This window comes from Thamnophis sirtalis, unplaced genomic scaffold (assembly GCF_051295495.1).
Source record: "Thamnophis sirtalis isolate CommonGarterSnake01/CBP01778 unplaced genomic scaffold, rThaSir2_p1.2 scaffold_3, whole genome shotgun sequence".
NCBI lineage: Eukaryota > Metazoa > Chordata > Lepidosauria > Squamata > Natricidae > Thamnophis > Thamnophis sirtalis.
Window position 1 is genome coordinate 37,958,995 of NW_028261383.1, and position 23,045 is coordinate 37,982,039.

The window sequence follows — 23,045 nt, forward strand, 5'->3', positions numbered from 1 at the left end:
CAGCCAGCGAATGCTGGCTGGGGAATTCTGGCAGTTGAAGTCCGGACATCTTCAAGTTGCTAAGGTTGAGAAACACTGTTCCTGATGCAATTTGGAGTGCAATAAGTAAGGGATCAAATTTTCGACCTATGACTTATTACAAGTTTTATCAGGATTCTCCTTTTTTCGAGTTAATGCTATCAACATTACAAAGTTGTCTGTGTGTAATAAAGACTTTTCTACTTTCAGTTGATGAGGCATAAAAAGGATTATTAACATTGTTAATTATAAACATTGTTATTTATATATAAAAATTAAAGTGGAAGAGAGCCAGTATACAGCCGTGATGGACACCTTTTGTGATTTAATGTTTTGTTAGGGAGATATTTCGGTTTATCCATATTTGAATTAAAGTATCTTCATCAATATATATATGTAATCTATATCAGTAGCTAGAAATATCTCTCATCATTTTCCTCTTTGTTGTATCAAAAGCAAGTGATAATAAATGCTAAAAACAGGCATTTTAAGGAAGCATTCATTGATCTGTGAATCAGTTGTAAACACTGATTTATCATATATATCATTTTCTGAAGCTTGCCTTTTGTTCTTCTACAATCTGCCTATCCAATTAGTCTGTTTAAAATATTTTTATTGTTGTTCAGTTGCTAAAATTGTGTCCGATTCTTTATGGCCCTGTGGACCATAGCATGCCAGTATCCCATTTTCCATTGTCTCCCGGAGTTTGCCAAAATTCATGTTCATTGTGTCAATGACACTATCTAACCATTTCATCCTTTGCCATTTCCTTTTCCTTTTCAGTCTTTCCCATCATCAGCGTATTTACCAATTAGTCTTTTCATTAGGTGGCCAAAGTATTTGAGCTTCAGCTTCCGTATCTATCCATCGTCAGAGTAGACATTCTTTGGGGTTGACTGATTTGATCTCCCCCAGTCCAAGGAACTCTTCCAATAGGTCTTCTCCAACACCACAATTCAAAAATATCCATTCTTCAGCACTCAGCCTTTCTTATGGTTCAACTCTCACAGCCATACATTGCTACTGGAAAGTAGTAATATACCTTCTCCTGAGATTTTGCCAGCTATCTGTTGTGAAATTATTAACTTTTGGAGCAGTTACCGGGGTCCATTGTAATGATTAATATATTGGTACCCATTAAATGTTCATATTCCAGTATCCTCAAATTTATTTTTAATAAGCAATCAATATTTCAGGTGAATATTGTGTTGAATACACAGTTGAATACTGTGCTTCAATTATTACTTTTATTTCTCTTTGGCTTTTGGAAACTAGCTTATAGAACTTATATCATTATTTTGTAAACATGACAATTGTCAACTTGTAAAGCGTTTCCATGACTACTATCAACATAGAAAAAGGGAGTAGAATTCCATGCATACCTTTGGCCAGAGTCAGGTCTCATATTCCTACAGCTGATGTGTGAAATGCGTATGTACATAGTCTGGCATAGCATCTTGTTGGTGAATGTGATTTATGACACAGACAGAAGGGAGGGGATACTGGGGGTAAAGTTCAAACGCAATTAAGCGGAAATCATTTTTGGCTCCACAGGAAGACATGCCAAAATGTTGATCCTAATAAATGGATTTCTTTTTAACTTTGTCTCGAGGCTCGTAAATTAATTAGGCCATCCTTTGGAAACTTCACAACAGTCTTAATTCTTATCACTGCCTCTCAGAGTTTATTTGCTCCTCTTTATCAGTGCCTGATATTTTTGATGTTTAGCCCTCACTGTCACTATCCTATCAAATGATATATCCTTCTTAATTTGTCTGACCAATTTGTCTAGCCAATTCCTTTCTTTCACATCATCTTCTTGTACCATATCCATCATTAGACATTGGTGATCATGTTGGCAATCCTATTTTTATCAACAGCCACATGAAAAAGTGCTGTTGAGTTTTGTCTAAACCAGGCCCTTAGATTTTGAAGCCATGTTTTTCTTCCGCCTGGACCTCATCTGCCTTCAATCTTTCCTTGTAAATCCACATTTCAAATGCTCCTAGTCTCTTTAAGTGACTTTCTGTCAGAGACCAACTCTCCACTCTGTAGAGCAGGATAGAAAAGATGTAACATCTGACAAGCCTGATTTTCAATCTTAGGCTTATGACGTAACTGCAGAAGACCTTTTTTCATTTTGAAGAGTGCTGTTCGAGCTTTCTCTATCCTTGTTTTTATTTCACTGGTCATGTTCCAGCTTTCATGTAAATTAGAACCAAGGTTTCCATGTTTTTATAGTTTTCATTTGTGCAATGCAGCCAACAGATACTGTACTGTGATGGCAAACTTTTTCAGCACCAAGTGCCCAAACCAGAATGTGCGTCCATGTGCATACTTGTGCGGCCCCCGGAGCACTGAAAACTCAAAGACTGAAATTGATTGGTGCACATGCCTGGGTTTTTTTTGCCATTTTTGAGCTGTTTTCAGGCAGATTTTGGCCTGAAAAAATGGCCTGAAAAATGGCCTGAAAACACTCTCATAAGCAGTCCCAAATATGGCCAAAAAAGACCTGAAAACAGCTGCTTTGGGGGCATTTGTCGGGCCATTTTCAGGCCATTTTCCGGTGCCCTGGTACCCACGAAGATCAGCTGGTGATAGTGCATGTACCCACAAAGAGGGCTCTGCATGCCACCTCTGGCACACATGCCACAAGTTCGCCATCACGGCTGTAGGGTGTACATTGCTATTGTGTAGAAAGAACAGATTTCTATAAAGCAGTACACAGCACCTTAAATGACAGGCTATTTTTGTGATTAGCAGCCAAAAATCTATAAGATACATCAAAGGTGTACAGGATGCAAAATCTTTGTTGGCCAGTATTATTTTCTGGTATTTTCACATCTCACAGGCAATTCCCCATCTCATTTCTGTGGGTTTAGTCAGGAGGAACTGAAGTAATTTTTCATAATTTCATATTATTTTCTTTTGAACCCCACTGGTTTCCAAAGATCTCTCTTCTTCCTTGGTGGTTTGCAATGTCAACACAGTGCAGTCACTTTCATCCTGATCCTCTGGAATATCCTTAACTAGATGCAAAAAGAAAGAAAGAAAGAAAGAAAGAAAGGAAGGAAGGAAGGAAGGAAGGAAGGAAGGAAGGAAAGAAAAGAAAGAGGAAATCATGAAAAATTCAAAGTGCAATTTCTCTTAGTTGTGGTTTTTAATTTAATACCCCAGTTATTTAATTGAGCAATTCAATATCACATTCCATCTCACTCTGTAAACTCCAATGGAGCTTGAATTCTCTTTCAATTATAATATTCATTCATATCCAATGAATTTGCCATTTCCAAATTGTTGCGAGAACAGAGAAGTGTAAAAACCACTGAGAAATTGTTTATGCATTAAGGAATGAAAGAGGAAGGGAAAAACAACTGTTAAGACTAGGGAAAAGAATAAAAAATTAAACTATGAAAAGTTACTGTGAATCAGTTGAATTTTTATCTATATATTGGCTATAGCGGAACTAACACCAATAAACCTTGAAAAAAATGCATCAGAGAAATATAGCTCTGGGGGAAGCAGTGCTTATTAAACATCTGTTCGTATTTCTTCAAAAACCATGATCAAATGGGAAGAACAAACAGTTGGGAGCAAGCAGCTCACTTATAAAGACACAATAAAGACAACATCTTCATAAAATAACAGCTCAGCAACAGACATGCCTAAAATCACCAATTTCTTGAAATTGTCTGCCAACAGGAATCTGGAACAAACATAAATTTAACAATTTTTTTTAATGTGCAATAGAATTTGTCACCTCCAGATGACAGTATTTTGAAAAATTCAGAGTTTATAATTAAAATAATTACTGATTTTCACCAGTAAATTCATCCCTCTAGGACTGCCAATTGTGAAGGTCAAATTCAAAAAAAACCTTCCCTACCTAGTATTTGTATGCATAAAAAGGAAATGAATAAATGTAACCAATTAAATCTAATTTTAACAAACATTCTCACCTAAACGTATCTCTTTTAGGTCATTGCTCCTCTTGTAGCTCTTTTCACATGCCCGAGATTTATATGGCTTCGACTCTGTGTGGATCCTTTTATGGGAAGTAAGATTACTGCGTTGGCTGAAACCCTTTCCACACTCCATGCATTTAAATGGCTTCTCTCCTGTATGGATCCTTTGATGAGAAGTAAGATGACTGCTATAAGTAAAGGTCTTTCCACATTCCATGCATTTAAATGGTTTCTCTCCTATGTGGATCCAGCTATGAGAAGTAAGGTGACTGCTATAAGTAAAGCCCTTTCCACATTCCATACATTTAAATGGCTTCTCCCCTGTGTGGATTCTTTTATGGGAAGTAAGACTACTATGTTGGCTGAAGCCCTTTCCGCACTCCATACATTTATATGGTTTCTCCCCAGTATGGATCCTTTTATGGGAACTAAGTTGAATGCTATGAGTAAAGGTTTTTCCACAGTCCATACATTTATATGGCTTCTCCCCAGTGTGGATTCTTTTATGGGGAATAAGTTGACTGCTATGAGTAAATGTCTTTCCACATTCCATGCATTTAAATGGTTTCTCCCCAGTGTGGATCCTTTTGTGGGAAGTAAGATTACCATGTTGGCTGAAGCCCTTTCCACACTCCATGCATTTATATGGTTTCTCTCCTGTGTGGATCCTTTTGTGGGAAGTAAGCTGAATGTTATGAGTAAAGGTCTTTCCACATTCCATGCATTTATATGGCTTCTCCCCTGTGTGGATCCTTTTATGGGAAGTAAGATGACTGCTATAAATAAACATCTTCCCACACTCCAAGCATTTATATGGTTTCTCCCCTGTGTGGATCCTTTTATGGGAAGTAAGATTACTATGTTGGCTGAACCCCTTTCCACACTCCATACACTTATATGGTTTCTCTCCTGTGTGGATCCTTTTATGAACAGTAAGAGACCAGTTTTCACAGAAGCCTTTTCCACACTCCATACACTTATATGGCTTCTCCCCTGTGTGGATCCTTTTATGGGAAGTAAGTTGAATGTTACGACTAAAGGTCTTTCCACACTCCATGCATTTATATGGTTTCTCCCCTGTGTGGATCTTTTTATGAGAGGTAAGATGACCACTGTAAGTAAAGGTTTTTCCACACTCCATACATTTATATGGCTTCTCCCCTGTGTGGATTCTTTTATGAACAGTAAGACTACTGGGTTGACTGAAGCTCTTTCCACATTCTTTGCATTTATATGGTCTTTCCCCTGTGTGGATTGTTTTATGGCAAGTAAGCTGAACACTCTGAGTAAAGGTCTTTCCACATTCCATACATTTATATGGCTTCTCCCCTGTGTGGATCCTTTTATGGGAACTAAGGTTGCTCTGCTGGCTAAAACCCTTTCCACACACCATGCATTTAAATGGCTTCTCTCCTGTATGCATGCTTTTATGAGATGTAAGAGATCCATTTTCTCGAGAAAGAGTGAAAGTCCCATTGTAATGTTTTCCATTGTCTCTGCATATATAATCTTCTCCTTTCGATTGGGTTGGATAATGTTCATTTACATTGGATGTGTCTTTGAATAGTCTTACACCTTTCCCAATATGTTTTTTCTTGTGTTTTCCTTGTTGGGTAAGAAAGTCTTGAATCTGTGCATCAATGGAAGTTGAGCTTTCCTTATGCCAGTTTCTATCACAATTTCCTACTTCTATTTGAACTGCATGTTTCTCAATTCCTTTTCCATGTCTAATCAATTGGAATGGTTCAATGAAATCTTTATTCTTCTGCCCATAGGTACCTTCAAAGGAAAAGATAAATGAAACTGGTAATGAGATTAGGAAAAAAGATGTCAGAAATCATGTGATTACCTTCTGAAATTTTGCCAAATTCTATTATCTTGCATTTTTATGTGCTTGCAGTAGCACAGAAGAGTAACATTCATGAGCCATCAAACCTTTGAAAATATTGAAAGCATCCTTTTAAATTAGAATTATCCTTATAACAAGGAGACCTTAGGAGAAAATCTAACTTCTACTGGAGGGAGGCCAATTCCAACAGAGACCTGTAAGAACTAAATCAATTTTTCAATGTTTCTTTTCTTCTGTTAAGATATTTAAATTTAGTAGCTGGAACAGTGGGGCTGTACAATGAGCCAGAACGCAATTATAGTTGATTGGTTGGAGAGTGTTGGCTCCTGCATGAGACAATCTGCGTGTCAACTTCTAGAGCGTTGCCATGACTATTATCAGGCTGGCATGGAAGAGGAAATTCCATGCATGCCTTGGGCCGGAGTCAGATCTCATGTCTACAGCCTAGTTGGAGAATATGAATTATGACGCAGGACAGAAGGGAAGGGATACAGGGGGTAAAGTTCAAACGCAATTAAGCGAAAGCAGTTATGGCTCCACAGGAGTCCATGCTAGAATGTCGATCCTAATAAATGATTGGATTTCTTTTGAACTTTGTCTCAGGGCTCGTAAATTAATTAGGTCATCTTCTGGGAACTTTACAGAGAGCAAAAACTGTTTTCGCTTAATTGCATACCACGTACCCTGGTCCGCCAAGTATTGGAGAAACCTCTGGCAGCCAACCTATATGTCAAGGTATCAAAATGCGAATTCCACTCTGCACAGTTAGACTACCTGGGTTACTGAGTGTCAAATGAGGGAATAGAGATGGACCCAGCGAAAGTGCAAGCCGTCCTAAGCTGGCATCCCCCTCGCACCCACAGATAGCTACAAAGCTTCCTAGGGTTCGTGAACTTCTACAGGCAATTCATCCCCTCCTTTGCGAAGATTGCCAAACCCCTGACAGACCTCCTGAAGACAAGGAGCCCAGGAACGAAACCTCGTCCGGGACAACCCCTACCATGGGACCTAACCTGCCAAGAGGCGTTCGAGACAGTAAAAGAAATGTTTGCAAAGGAGCCAGTGCTGAAGCATCCTGACCCCGAGCAACCTTTCGTGATCCAGGCAGACGCCAGCGATGTGGCAGTGGGAGCGGTGCTATTCCAAAGAAACAACCAAGGAAACTTACAACCCTGTGCCTACACCTCCCGCAAGGTCACAGACACAGAGAGACGATGGGCCGCATGGGAAAAGGAGGTTTCGCAGTGAGATGGGCACTGCTAACTTGGAGACACCTGTTGGACGGGAGCAAGAAACCGTTCAAAGTCTGGACCAACCACAAAAATCTGGAGGCGCTTAGGACCCCATGGAAACTATCACACAAACAAGACCAATGGGCTCAATACTTCAACCGTTTTGATTTTGTCTTAAAGCACATTCCAGGCGGGAGGAACTTTCTAGCTGATGCCCTCTCCCGCATGCTTCAGTACAAATGCGAACGGGAGCACGTAGCGGACGCCATCTGAATAAAGTTTTGATAATTCAAATTAATGTTGGAAGTGTGATTGACATAAAAGGGTTATTTTATCATGCTTTAGGGACTTGTAAAAAAGCTAGAAAAATTTGTATTCAAATAGATATGATACAGACAATTTTAAAGATCAAACTCCAACTGAAACAAGAATGCTCTCTGTTGGGAGTAATGGATAAGCAGCTAGAAGAGTCCTAGGAGGCTGTTTCTATGTATGATAACCACAGGGAAACTATTATGTACAAAAAGATGGAAGGACTCTAAAATACAGTAGAACCTCTGGTCATGAACGCTTCTGAAGACGACCAAATCGGGTTCCAACCAAAAAATTCACAATCCCCCCCCCCCGCGGCCGATTTCCCATTCCATGCCATATTTTTTTTGGGTTAGTGCCAAATTTCCAAAATTAGATTCAGGTCATGACCAAATCGGGTTGCCACCAAAGTTATGGAACAAGTTATGGCTGTGCCCATAATTGTACTATATTGTACTATATCTACAATGAAGTAATGGTTGATGGAGATGGCTAAATTGATGTGTTTCATTAGATAATTGACAAGTATAAACACTTATTAGCCATTAGAAACCTCACTGACTTTTTGCTGAAAAAAGGGACCATGAACATGCGATCTATGGGTTTGAAGATTAGATGGAAAGAAGAAAACTATGATGTAGTCTTTGAGAGAGAGGTTAAAATGCACTTGCACTTGGAACTGCTGTGAAAAAGATCAGAAGCTACTTCTGTTACTTTTTCTTTCTTTCCTCTTTCTTTCTTTCTTCATAATTTTTCTTATTGAATTACTTGTTTACCGTGCTTTTTTATTTCCTATTCAAAACTTGGATGGTTGCTTCACTCTGGCAAAATTACTTTAATAAAATAACATCATCTGCCTAATGCAAGTCCTTGGAAAGGACATGATAGGTGAATTTTAAAAAAGCCAAATCCAGTCGAAAAATATGGATGACTGAGCAAAGAATCAAAATAAAAAGAAACAGTTGTGACATCTAATTATGAAATGTCTTCCTGAACTCTCTGATTGGAAAATAGGAAACACCCTTACCAAGAGAGTCCACGTTCCTATAATTTTCCATCATGACTTCCCAATACAGCGCTTTTCGGTCAGGATCCAGCTCAGTCCATTCCTCCTTGGAGAAATACACAGCCACCTCCTCGAAGGAGACAAGGCCCTCCTGACAGTGAAAGAGAGTACACAAAAGGTCCAGGAGGAATTGTAAAAAAAACAAAAAACAGTCTCATTGTTTATAAATTCCCAAAACAAAGCTATGCACTAAGGTAAATGGCTGCACTTGGTAGGATTCTGTGGTTTAGGTGAGAAAATGGACAAAGCAAAAACTTTTGAGTAAAAAAATATTTCAGGCAAGTTTCATCAACTTGACTGATACTGCAGGACTTTCAGTGCTATTCAGTGAAAAGTAACCCCACTTGATCTACCTTTTTCTATCTGTCCATCAGTCCATCTATCCATCAATCAAAAGACTCTCAGTGTCTAGAAAGAATCAATTGGCAGGTGGGCTTTGGAAACCTCACCCGTCAATGACTCCAATCCTCCCTGTAGTTGCAGAAGGAGCCCCAGTGGCGCAGTGGTTAGAACACAGTACTTCAGACTACTTCTGCTCACTGCCTGCTGCCTGCAATTTGGCAGTTCGAATCTCACCAGGCTCAAAGTTGACTCAGCCTTCCATCCTTCAGAGTTCAATAAAATGAGGACCAAGATTGTTGGAGGCAAAATGCTGACTCTGTAAACTGCTTAGAGAGGATTGTAAAGCACCTTGAAGCAATATATAAGCCTACATGCTATTGCTAAGTGCTATACTCTGCCTTATTTTTTAACCTGATCTGCTTAATTGGTTCATACAATAATTATTAGTTATTGAAAACTAGAAAGAATAATCATTACAAAGAGATTCAATACTGGTCATTAACCAAAATTGTTTCCTAATAATCTTGAATCTTCTATATGCTCAGGAGCACAAAAATGACTCACCCCCCCCAAAAAAAACTCCAGAATAAAATATGAAACAATTCTATATATTTCACTTCATGAAAGACAGAATAAAAATCCAATAAGTTCCTCTTTTTTACCTGAGTTGGAGGTTCAATCATGGTTTCAGCTCCACCATAAGGAAGAGACAACTTCCTTCTATTCTTCCCTGTGAGAAAGGCAGACTTTTAAAACTGCATAATTTAAAAAGTAGGAAGAGGTTTTCTATAGAAGAGAAGACAAAGAGAAAATGAGAAAGCTAGGAGTGGAAGGACCTCTCTTTTACCTCCTGAGGTGTCCTGATTTGGAACTTCCTGACAGATCTTCCTGAAAAACAGTTCTTGGGGGAGATTTGATGGATGCCTTTTTATCTCGGGATCTCTGATCTTCACCAGAAAGGACTTGAAATAATAGGCAGGAGAAAAGAATTAACAAACATCACACATCGTGAAGAGGATTCTTGTTCTATAGACACCAATTCAAAGCCCCCAATATCCATAAGTGTGGCTGGAAAGAAGGAAGAAACTATTGTCCCATGTCTTTCTTGGAGAATGAAATAATGTCCCAAATAATTAGTGAAATGTCTCCACATATTACGAATGCTACAGAATGCTGGAAGGGAAGGGTTAAGAATTCAAATATATTATCTATTTATTAAGTTTATATACTACCCCTCTCACCAAATAAGCGACATTACATTTACCATTTTCAGAGTATAAGACGCACCGGAGTATAAGATGCACCAAGGTTTTGAAGAGGCAATTTTTTTTTGAAAAAAGGTTTTGCACTCTGCAAACCTCTCAAAAACGGCCTGTTTTTTTGCAAAAACAGGCCCGTTTCCCTTCCCCCCAAAAAGGCATGAATAGCCTTTAGGAGGCTTGCAGAGTGTTCCTGTAGGGTGATGGCCTCCCAAAAACGCTTGTTTTTCGTCAAAAGAATTGCATGCATAGCCTTTAGGAGGCCTATAGAGTACTCCTGGGGTATGGGGTGAGGGAAATTGAACAAAAAACGGCCCGTTTTTCACTCATTTCTGCCTTCCCCAGTTCCCAGTGCCCAGGAGCTCTCTGAAAGCCTCCTACAAGCTGTCTAGCCATTTTGTTGAAGGGGACAGGGCTTCGGGAGTCAAATAATGCTGTATTCAGTGTATAAGACGCACCCAGATTTTCAGCCTCTTTTTTGAGGAAAAAATGTGTGTCTTATACTCCGAAAAATACAGTAAACCTCTTCTAATTCCCCCATGATGGTCTCTTACCTGCAACTCAACCTGCTCCTTCTTCTTTGTCTGACTCAGGAGGAAACCTTCCGCCAGGGCCACCGCCTGGCAGGTAGTCTCTGCTCCACAATCCCGCACCCAGCTCTCCATCTGCAGGGGCAGAAGGGCCAGGAACTGCTCCAGAACAACCAGGTCCAGCATCTGTGCTTTTGTGTGCTTTTCTGGTCTCAACCATCGACTACAAAAAGAATGGAGTCGGCTGCAAAGTCCTCGGGGACCCTCGTCCTCCTGATATTGGATGCTCCTGAAGTTCCAGGCCTGAATGTCTGAGAGGGTGATTTTCTCCTCCTGAATCTTCTGCTTAGTTCTTGCCCAGATCTTCCCTTGGCTCCCAGACCGAATACCAGAAGGGCCTTTTCCAGTTCCCTTACTTTCCATTTTTTTCTGACCTGGAATGCAACTCCACATGTGTCGAGGGAATCTTGTGGATCTCCAAACACCTTTTCATTCACAGGACCATTCCTCTAACCATAGTAATGACCAGAACAAGTCATTCTGTTGTCTTTGTCCAAGAGACATTTTTGCCTCTACAAGAGGATGTACAGATGGCATCCAATGTGTGTATTTGGGATGAATTAGAAAGTAATGGATTTAATCCCTGAAGAACACTTATCCCAATGGAAGAAAGTATTTTTTCTAAGATAGTACAGAATTATAGTGGCAATGAGCAGTTAGTGCTTGTGCATTAATATCTAATATTTATTTATTTGCATCCCACTTTTATTAAAACCATTACAATGGCACCAAAAAAGTGACTTATGCCTGTTTTTCAAATTTATGACCCTTGTAATATTTGGACATTTGGCAACTGGGATGTACTGATGAAGGTTTCAGTGCCCTGAGACCATGTGATCAAGATAGGGCTTGCTTTATAAAAACCCATATTTGCATTTACCTACAAGCAGGGTTCACACAACATGGCAAATGCTTAAAAGGTTAATCAATCACAAAAGTTCAGTTCACATACAATGAAATGACCTGATTTACGATGTTCCATTGCCCTTTCTTCACGGTTTGCTTTTTAAGAGCCAAATCGTACAATTACATGCAGGCAACTTCACACAACACACTCTAAACACAAACACATTTCTATGGGTGGCCAGGAAAATTGAACCAACCAACCAACCAACCAACCAACAAATAAATCAGATTTACCAACTGCAGGGGCTGAGTTCACACGAAACATTGATGATGGGGTGAATGATGTGCTGGTTCACTCACCCTCCTAAGACAAATTGAACTGCTGAGATTCCAACCCTATTTTAGTCTCCTCCAGCACATAAAGGAGAAGGCGAGCACAATCTCCTGCGGTTCCTCCCTTGCAAAATTGTTGTTATTTCCTGCTCGAGATTTGCTATGGAAGCAATCTCCCCACCACTCAGGAACTTTATCGAGGATATGGGATGTGAAGGATTCCCCCAGGACACCCCCTCCTTTCCGAGGACCTGGATTTAATCCTGGGGCAACGCGGCTGGTCTGGAGCACGGCTTTCCCTCTACCAGCTACGTGCCTGGAAGCGAGCGGCAGGGTAACCTAGGATCCGGGCTCTCCCTCTCCCGGGATTTAAAAGATTGAACCTGCGTGAGGACTTGGCATCTGATCTGTCCCTCCCTTCACTCTGCCTCTCTTTGCACGGGAAGAGACACTTACCCCGCCCACCTCTCGATCTCGTGCGCTTAAGACATTTCTGCAGCCTTTTAAAAGCCCCTGAGACGCTTAAGGGGTTAAAAGGAAAGAGCATGCAGCATCCTAGAGGGGCAAGACTCATTGATGTCACTTCCTTCCCACTCTCCTATGGTAAACCACCTGTTATACCTCCAGTGGCCCAATGCTAAAGTGTATAGGGTTGTCTTCTGTTTGCAGAGAGAGACCTCTGGTGGATTGTGTGTGCAAGGCAGCTGCAAACGGGAGAAAGGATGCATTTTTCCATTGGGGTCCAGGAGAAAGGAGGGCGTTGTTTCTCCCATGATCAATAAAACTCTTCTTAATCTAATTACTTTTGACAGCGTTAGACCCATATGCACTATTCTGTCTTAAAGGAAGTTTCTGTAGAAAGCCACAGCTCTTCACAGAGGGAGTAAAGAAACACAAATTCAGCTTTCTTCTTACTGGAGACATGCAAAATAATCCTCGCTTGATTCTGCATCCCATGAAAAAGATTAGCAGGCAGCTCTGATAGGTTTTCAACATTCTCTTACTATAACAAACAATAATATCATATCCCTCTAATAATAACTTTGCAATGTTCCATTCTTGGCCTGGCTTGCCTGGAAGGGTTGGTGCTCTGCAACTGCAGAGAGCTTTATATGATGCAAATTATTTTTATATGCCTGGCATTCTGTTTCTCACTGGAATACAACATGCAAATTTCATTGGTTGCCTTTATGGATGACCTCTGGCCTACGGGGCACAGAGGTTAGAGTGCAGTACTGCAGGCTACCTCTGTTGACTGCCTGCTGACTGCAATTTGGCAGTTCAAATCTCACCAGGATCAAGGTTGACTCTGCCTTCCATCCTTCCAAGGTGATGTTGGAAGAAATGGGTTCAGTTCGAAGCCAGGAGAAAGGCACTGGAGACAAAATGGAGGCTGGAGGCCGATTGATAAGAGGGTCCATTTATTGATGAACAGAACCATGTTTGTGGTTCAAGTGCAGCTGACCACTTGGAGTTAAGAGTGGGTGTCTTTTATACCTTCTTTGGGCTTTGCACTTGAACTTCCTGTTCCTGTGCAAGAACATGTATTCTACTGGCTGTTGTCAGACTCCCATGGGGCCATGTACAAATCCTAGGAGTTTGTTTGAGCTAAGTTTGGCTGAATTTTGAACTACTGGGAGTGGTGCATCTGAGATGATGCAATGAAGGGGCTTTGGGCAATTCCTATTGTGGCTGGGGGCTAATCCTACCTTTGTTGAATCTTGGGTGAGGGTATTTGCTTATGAGTAGAGCTATCTATCTCTTTATGTCTTAAGTGCTGACATCTGCTGTGGGCTCTTAGGAAAGGTGGGGGCTGCTTGCCAAAAGCATGTTTCTCCAGTTCTCATCCAGGGAAATATAATATTCTGCCTTTTTAATATTTTTCAAAATATTTCATTCTTCTAGGAGAGAGATGAGTGCTAACTTTCTACAGCGGGTAAAATGAGCACCCAAATTGTTGGGGGTGTAAAGCAGTGTAAAGTGGTATATTGCTGTTGCTGTGGAGATAGCAGGACTGGGGGAGTGCAAACCTCCTTGATCTTCTAGTGGCTTTCAGTACCACTGACCATGCTTTTCTTTTAAAATCGCTGAGGGAATGCACTGTTTAAATAAGTCACACAACAGGGCAAAGAAAACATTTTTGAAAGCAAGAAAAAAAAACACCCAAGCTTGCAGAAAACCTTTATTGTTTAAAATTTGGTTGGAACTGGAGTAAGTTTCCCAATCTAATTTCAGACTTCGAATGATTGCATTTATTTGTTTTTCTTGAATTCAATTATAGCTCTTCCAAGAATTATCCTGAAATCTTCTTGATCAATCAGTCAGCCAGAACAAACAATTCATCCAGGGGTGGGCTGTTGGGGGTTCACAGGGGTCCAGGAGAACCTCTAGCTAAGATTCTATGCAGTTTGAAATGCCAGACCAGAAAAGACACTCAAACATGTCCTCCTTACTATGAAGAAACCAGCCAGCCTAGCTTTTATATCTGTCCCTCCCCTTGTGTCCATTAGAGTAGGGCCTTCTTTCCTTTGAGCTGCCTTTTTAGAACACCTAGAATGGGAAGTGCTCCTCCTGGCCACTTCATCTGGTCACACTGAGTTTGAAGCATCCCCAAATCCCATTCCTGACTGCCCTGTCCACCTCACCCCTCCCAGGAGTCCCCATGCAGTCCATTTTGGATGCAGGTAAGTGCAGGGCCCTCACGGAGGCTCGGGGAGGCAAAAAACATGCCTACCAGAAGTTTTGGGAGGCCAAAAACGGGGCCGTTTTTGGCCTCCAGAGCCTGGGGAGACTGTTTTTGCTGTCCCAGAGGCTTGAAGAAAGTCTCCCAAGCCCGGGGAGGGCAAAAACACACACACCCCGCCATGGTGCAGGAGGCCAAGTAGGCCAAGCCCACCATGGTCATGCCCACCCAGCAACAGGGCAGAGAACCCCTTGCTAAATTTTTTGAATCCCACCCCTGAATTCATCCCTTTTCAGGTGTATCAGCTGCAGGATGCCCTTGCCTGCCCTGTATCAGCTTGACTTTATATTGCCAAAAATTTGAGGAAGTCTACTAAAACAGCTCAATGCCCAACAGGTCCCCCTCCCCCATGCTGACATAGTGAGCTGCCTTTTTGGCAACCAGTAAAAGCCAAGGAATTATGGATTTAATTTCTCAACTGAAATCTGGAAAGTAGCAATAGCAATAGCAATTAGACTTACATACCGCTTCATAGGGCTTTCAGCCCTCTCTAAGCGGTTTACAGAGTCAGCATATTGCCCCCGACAATCCGGGTCCTCATTTTACCCACCTCGGAAGGATGGAAGGCTGAGTCAACCTTGAGCCAGTGAGATTTGAACTGCCGAACTGCAGATAGCAGTTAGCTGAAGTGGCCTGCAGTACTGCACTCTACCCACTGTGCCACCTCGGCTCTACAGATGGTACCACCCCCGACTTAATTAAAAACAATGCAGCATAATGGTCAGCTATACTGGCATCATTCTTCACAGCAATTGACAAATCCTACTATATTCCTTAAGATTGGCGATCATTATACAGTACATAAGAAAGGGAATGACTGACTGGCTCACCCGTCAGTTATCGACCTATAAGTATTCTTAATATTATTAAGTTACTTTTTAAATTTATATTTAGCATACGGCACTGTTAGCCAGGGATCACTGAGGTGGCTGCCTGCCTCTGTGAAAGGAATTTTTTTGGGCGGTGTTATCTTTACCCGTGGGATGCCAGAAGGCAATTGGGGGGGAAGCTCCTTTCTTATCCCTACAAGGTTTATTTGCTCACGGGAATCGAGCCGCTGACTTCAGTGGTGCGCAGGCCCAGCATCTTACGTGAGCCACCATGGCCCCTTATAATTATAAGTAATAATGAGCACCAATTCAGTCTAGTGATTAAGGCCTCAGGCTAGAAACTGGGAGATGATGAGTTCTAGTCCTGCCTTAGATATGAAAGTTGGCTGGGTGACTTTGGGTCAGTCACTCTCTCTCAGACCAACTCAGCTGATAGATTTATTGTTGTGCGGAAAATAGGTGGAGAATGGGGTATAGTTGTCTGCATCACCTTGTAAAAATAATAAAGGTAATATAACATAAAAAATAAAATAAGTAAACTTTATGCAAGACATTTTCAGTGGAAGTTAGAGACTAGATGGTACAGGAAAGACTATTGGTACATAAACAAGCTGTTTTTAGGAAAGTTCTTTCAATAATTGACTACAATGTTATATTTAAATATTGTTTTGAGAAATTATCAGAGTTTGTTGCAGAAAAATCAAATCCAGAAAGCACACACAATTAACAGATTCAGCTGGATTCATTAACTTCTTTATATACATAACAAAACAGATGAATAAATATACAATACCAATAGTAGATTATTTCATTGTGGTAGAAGTTACAAGCAGAACACAAGCAGGACAGAACAGTAAGCTTCATTTCAGAGTTCAGAGCAGACAGAGTAGTTTCAGTTTTGATTCTCAGCACAGATCTGTTTAAGCTCCCATTGGCTGACTTAGTTGCTATGCCTATTCATTGGCTGACCTTGTTACCATGTCTCTCCCAGTCATGAATATTATAACAGAAATACTGTACAACTCTTAGAATACTGCTTCACTTAATGCAGCCTTTCATAGATTCATAGGACTGGAAGGGACATTGGAGGTCTTCTAGTCCAACCTCCTGCCCAAGGCAAAAGACCTTATATGATTCCAGACAAATGGTTTTCCTGTTTGTTTTTAAACTTTGCTGATTTTAAGGCAATATTTGACTCTTGGACTAAGCTGTAAGGTACAGCTATTAATCACCAACACTTGTTTCTTATTCGTGTACTTATTCATGTTCTGCATGAAGATAGCACTTTAGAGTAAGATACATCTCTCAAGGACATCTAACAGCATCCAATCCAACTACCAAGGGTATAATACAAGGCTGAATACTGATTTATTTTAAACCCCTGTTGGAATGTATTTTTCTTTTTGATGTATGTTGTTTTGTCCTTGGATAGTGAAAGAGCTTTCCACAAACTCTGAAGATTCCAATAGTTTGAAAATATTCCACTGAATGTGGAGATGACAATGCAAGAAGAAAAAAGAGATTTAATTACAATTAGTGAAAAAAGAATGTAGATAGAGAGGAAAAAAGGGAGTTAAAAATTGAGTTAAGTTCTCTGCTCTATTCAGTCTCTTTATTGTCCAGCTTGACACAGAACTATTACTGCCAAGTCATTGAATAACTTGAAAAAACCAACATGAACTTCTCAAATCCTGAAATATGCCACTCCAAACCCTTGCAAAAAATTTCACTACTAAATTAATTTCTCTAGGGCTGTCAGTTAGGAGGGTGAACTACAAAAAAACCTCACTTCTTTTCAGAGTTTAGTCTGTGTAAATCTGATATCCATAGATTGAGCCCACTAAATCAATAATTAGCATACATTCTCACCCAAATATATCTTTGGTTTGGGGACTGGCTTCTCACATCTATGAATCATGCTATGGGAATTAAGAGTATGAGGTCTTCTGAAGCCCTTTCCACACTCCATGCATTTATATGGCTTCTCTCCTGTATGGATTGTTTGGTGGGAAACAAGATGACCATGTTGGGTAAAGCCCTTTCCACACTCCATGCATTTATAAGGCTTCTCCCCTGTGTGGATCCTTTGATGGCATGTAAGATAATTGTGTATGCGGAAGCCCTTTCCACACTCCATGCATTTATATGGCTTCTCCCCTGTGTGGATCCTACGATGGGATATAAGTTTACTATGTTGGCTGAAGCTCTTTCCACACTCCATGCATTTATATGGCTTCTCCCCTGTATGGATCCTTTGATGGCATATAAGGTAATTGTGTATGCGAAAGCCCTTTCCACACTCCATGCATTTATATGGCTTCTCCCCTGTGTGGATCCTTTGATGGGATGTAAGATGATAATGTTGGGTGAAGCCCTTTCCACACTCCATGCATTTATACGGCTTCTCTCCTGTGTGGATCCATTGATGGGATGTAAGATGATAATGTTGGGTGAAGCCCTTTCCGCACTCCATGCATTTATACGGCTTCTCCCCTGTGTGGATCCTTTGATGAGATATAAGATGATAATGTTGGGTAAAGCCCTTTCCACACTCCATGCATTTATACGGCTTCTCTCCTGTGTGGCTCCTTTGATGGGATGTAAGATGACTGTGTATATAGAAGCCCTTTCCACACTCCATGCATTTAAATGCCTTCTCACTTGTGCATATCCTTTTATTAAGAGTCTTGTTTCCATACTCAGTGCATTTATGTGGCCTCTCTCCTATGTGAATACTATTCTGTGATGTAAGAGACCAATTTTCTTGAGAAAGTGTGAAAGTCCAATTGTAATTTTTTCCTCTTTCTTTCCATATATAATCTTGTACTTTGGCTTGGGATGGATAGTGCACATTCACATCTAATGTGTCTTCGAATAGTCTTACACCTTTCCCAATATATTTTTTCTTTATTTTTCCTTGTTGATCAATAAAGTCCTGCATGTGAGCATCAGTGGAAGAAGATGAACTTTCCTTATTCCAATTGTTTGACGGATTTCTCTCCTGCCTTTGGAATTCCATTTGATTTATAGGATTCTCTGTTATGTCTCTTTGTCTGAAGATGTTGACTGGTTCTCCAGAGACTTCATTGTCATTCTCATTGTCACCTTCAAAGGGAAAGAGAAATGAAAGTGGGAGAAAAGTTAGGGAAAAATATCACTCTGTTGGAAATCATATTAATTGCCTTCAGGTATTTTGTCAAATTCTAATATATTGTATCCTTATAATGGCATGCTATAGAAATGACAATATCTCTATTGATGAGGCATAAAACCTTGGAAAAGGCATTAAGTCAAAAAACCTGAATGGCAACTCTTGATAGGACTGATATGGAAACATATATGGGACAAAATAGTTGAAATCTTTGTGATGAAGTTTGGCATTACCTCAAACCAAGGAATTACTTTATCCCTAAAGTGTTTATAGAAATACAAAACAAATGGATATGATACATCTAAGCAGAATGCCATAGACCAATTTCCTTCCTACGAGCAGTAGAAAAACACAACTATTCCTTCTCCCTCTGAAGATAAGGTATCTATTTAGAGATGTTTTCATAAGAATTAACTAATGGCATCTAACTATAAAATGTCTTCCTGAACTCTGTGACTGGAGAGTAGGAAACCCTTACCAAGAGAGGCCACATTCTTATAATTCTCCAGCATGACTTCCCAATGCAGAGCTTTTTGGTCAGGATCCAGCTGAGACCATTCCTCCTCGGAGAAATAAACAACCACCTCCTCAAAGGGCAGAAGACCCTCCTGAAAGGGGGAAAAAGTACAGAACAGATGGAAGAGGGACTGCAGGATTTTTTCTATTGTTTAGAAATTCCCAAAGCAAACATATACACTAAGGTAAGTGGCTATGTTTAGTAAGAATCCGTGGTTTAGATGACAAAATGGACAAACAAAAAGCATTTGACTAAAAAAAATATTTTAGGCAGGCTTTATCAACTTGAATGATTCTGTAGGACTTTCAGTGCCATTCAATAATAATAAGCCCCGTTTCCTCCTGGATCAATTGATCTACTAAACATCCAGCCAACCATCATCAAAATACTCTTCCTTCTAGATCTCTTCATCTATGCACAATCAAAAGGCCCTCAGTGTCTTGAGAGAATCAAGTGGCAGGTGGGCTTTGGAAAACCCACCAATAAGTGATACTAACCCTTCAGAAGTGTGTCTGTAGGCAAAGGGATTCTTTGTCGTGTTTTATGAAATGAAACTTATGTTGTCCTAAGAAGGAGCAATCATGTTCATCCCCAACACCTTCGTCAAAGTGCTGGGAGAGCTCAACCAGGGATCCGTGTGGTTTGCCATCTATGTCCAGAGACTCTGCCCCTCCTCAGATTGCAAGGAAGCTGCTGCTATCGAAAGCCATTGGCTGGCATGTAAATAAGAAAATGAAGACCATTTTCTGAGGATAACATTTCTTAGCCGTTCCAAAGCTGGATTGTTCGGCCTCCAAATCCAGATACAAATGAGGGGATTAATATTTACTGTCAGCCTCTACTTTGCTTGCTTGCCATCGGCTGCCAAAGTAACGGGGAGGGTGGGGAAGGTGGGGGCTCGTGGTATTTGGGGGGGAATTGTAGGTGCTGGAGGAATTATCATGAATGGAGTTTTGTTCTCACCATCTTCTGTGCATGCTGATGGCTCGTGTTTAGGCTTGGTTGAGGTCTCTGCATACCAACTGAATGAGGCCACTTGAAGATGCACCCCACATAAATTCCAGGAACAAACCAGGGGATTTAAATTTACTTTGCAAGCCAAATAGGGCCTTGGTTATATGCTCTTTCAGAACAATTTTTACTTGGGGACATTTCTATAGGGCAGTGATGGCGAACCGTTTTGTAAAGGCGTGCCAAAACTGTGTGCGTTCACGCTATCACGCACACGTGTGTGCCCACACCCACAATTCAATGAGCCTCTCTCACCTGCACATGCGTGTACGACTTCTCCTTGCATGGGGGGGGGGGAGTTTTTTCTCTCTCCAGGCTCCGGAGGCTTTCCTGAAGCATGGGGAGGGCTAAAACGGCCTCCCCCAGCCCACCAAAAGGCCGAAACTCAGCTGGCCGGCAGACACATGCATGCCAGAGCTGACAGCTCGCGTGCCAGAAAACTCTAGGGCCACTCTCAGGGGATTACAAAAATCTTAGCTTTTAATCACATCCTTTTCTTATCAATGATTGTAAACATTCTTTCGAAAAATGGTAATTTGCCAGTTTGAATATTTAAATATTTAGACGTGATGAACCAGGGACTTGAAGCTGTTAGGGACTGGATGAGGGCTAACAAACTTGTGCTCAACCCGGATAAGACCGAGTGGCTGTTGTGTTTCCCTCCCGCCAATTTGGCAAATATTCCATCTCTCAGGCTGGGGGGTCAAACATTATACCCCTCAGACAGGGTCCGCAACTTGGGAGTCCTCCTGGACCCACAGCTGACTCTCGAACACCATTTGTCAGCTGTGACCAGGGGGGCATTTGCCCAGGTTCGCCTGGTGCACCAGTTGCGCCCCTACCTGAACCGGGAGGCTCTCACAACAGTCACTTGTGCCCTTGTGACCTCTAGGCTGGAGTACTGCAATGTGCTCTACATGGGGCTGCCCTTGAGGAGTATTCGGCGACTTCAGCTAGTCCAGAATGCAGCCGCGCGAGCGATTGTGGGTGCACCTCGCTTCACCCACGTAACACCTATCCTCCGCGAGCTGTGCTGGCTACCTGTCGATCTCCGGATACGCTTCAAGGTGCTACTTGCCACCTATAAAGCCCTTCATGGTAGTGGATCTGGGTACTTGAGAGACTGCCTACTGCTGATCACCTCCACACGACCCATTAGATCTCATCGTTTAGGCCTCCTCCGAGTTCCATCCGCTGGCCAATGCCAACTGGCCACCACGCGGAGGAGAGCCTTTTCAGTAGCAGCTCCGACCCTTTGGAACGATCTCCCCGTGGAGCTTCGTACCCTCGCCACCCTCCAGACCTTCCGCACAGCCCTTAGAATCTGGCTATCCCGTCAGGCCTGGGGCTAAAGATTGTAACCCGCCCGAATGGTATGAATGTTGCGTTTTAATCATGTACTGTCTTATATGTAAAAGTCTGTTTTCCCCCCTTCCTTTGGATTGTGAGCCGCCCTGAGTCCCCCCAGGGAAAAGGGCGGCATACAAATAAACAATCAATCTATCTATCTATCTAAATGTTTTTGAGGACCCATGCAGCACAAGCCAACTCAAAGAATTACAAAAAGAAGGGACACCATGAAGAATTATACAAAACAGTTTTTTACTGAAAAGCATGGAGAATAATCAGTGAAAAACTTTTGTTTTTAAAGTACAGGTCTTAAAAAAAAATCCTAAAAAGAATCTCCAACGCAAAGCAGAGGGAAAACTGGCAGAAGACACTATAGGTAGTCCTCGACTTACAACAGTTTTTAGTGACTGTTCAAAGTTGCAATGCTAACGACTCTTGCAGCATCCCCATGGCCACATGATTGACATTTGGATGCTTGGCAACTGACTCATATTTATGACAGTTACAGGTCCCGGGATCATGTGATCACCTTTTGTGAACCTTTGACAAGCAAAGTCATTAGGGAAGCCAGATTCACTTAGCAACCATTTATCTAACTTAGCAACTGCAGTGATTCACTTAACATCTGTGGCAGGAAAGGTCGTAAAATGGGGCAAAGTTCACTTAACAAACGTGTCACTTAACAACAATATTTTTAGGCTCAATAGTGGTCCTAAGTCAAAGTCTACCTATAATATGTACAACGGCTGATTTCCTGAGGGAAAGGAAAAATAGAAATCTAATAAATCAAAGTAATTCTCATACCTGAGTTGGAGATTCAATCACGGTTTCCGCTTCTCCTAAACAAAGAGTCGACTTCCTTCTATGCTTCCCTGTGAGAGAGACAGAATTTCAAAAGGCATAATTAATAAAATGGGAGGAGGTATGCTATAGAGGAGAGGACATAGAGAAGAAGAGAAAGTTAGGATTTATCAAAGGAGTGGAAGGACCTTATATTACCTCCTGAGGTGTCCTGAATTGGATTTTCCTGAGGGATCCCCCTGAAAGGCAGTTCTTGAGGGAGATTTGACAGATGCCTCTTTGTCTCAGGATCTCTGATCTCCATTGCAAAGGACTTTAAAAACAGAAGAAAAGAATTAATGACATCGCAAATCATGAAGTGGTTTCTTTCCCAGTGAACACCACTGCAAATCAATCGGTGTTGATCAATTAGGCTGGGAAGTAAGAAAGAAATGCAAAATCTTTCTTCTAGGATAAGGGAACTTATAAACTGCCAAAGATTTTTCAAATCTCAAAGGAATTTCAAATACATGGTTGAAATGTAAATGTAAAAAAGGAACTTTTTACCATCTCTGCTGGACTTGTGACAAAGCATAGAAATACTGGGGTAAGATTTATATTTTACCATAGAAGATTCTCAAACTTGGTATAAAAATCAAACAAGAGACTTATGTTTTAAATTCAATAGGCAAAGAGATTGAAAAACAATCTTGAAGTTTGCTGTTATATCTGTTGAGAGCAGCAAGACAAATGGAAGGATACTTTAATTGCCACAATGGAGAAGTTGTTGGAAAAACTGATGGGAACTAGCAGAGATGGAAAAATTCACTGCTTTAGTTAAAGAAATTCTT

At 41.1% G+C, this 23,045-nt stretch overlaps 1 protein-coding gene across 2 annotated transcripts; it reads right to left on the bottom strand.

Annotated features, from left to right (window-relative positions):
- Nucleotides 1–650: 650 nt before the first annotated feature.
- On the bottom strand, nucleotides 651–22,282 carry LOC106546696 (uncharacterized). Of its 2 annotated transcripts, XM_087708735.1 has the most exons (6): nucleotides 10,598–11,016; nucleotides 9,632–9,746; nucleotides 9,447–9,514; nucleotides 8,404–8,533; nucleotides 3,978–5,762; nucleotides 651–3,047 (listed from the first exon to the last, which is right to left on the bottom strand). In XM_087708735.1, exons 1-6 carry the CDS (start codon nucleotides 10,994–10,996, stop codon nucleotides 2,932–2,934), a joined length of 2,613 nt encoding a protein of 870 aa, XP_087564861.1. In that variant the 5' UTR covers nucleotides 10,997–11,016; the 3' UTR covers nucleotides 651–2,931. The 2 variants fall into 2 exon arrangements, with proteins under 2 accessions (XP_087564861.1, XP_087564862.1); XM_087708736.1 differs by lacking the exons at nucleotides 8,404–8,533; nucleotides 9,447–9,514; nucleotides 9,632–9,746; nucleotides 10,598–11,016 and adding exons at nucleotides 17,291–18,490; nucleotides 19,015–19,144; nucleotides 22,219–22,282 and having other exon boundaries at nucleotides 3,978–5,312.
- Nucleotides 22,283–23,045: the final 763 nt, after the last annotated feature.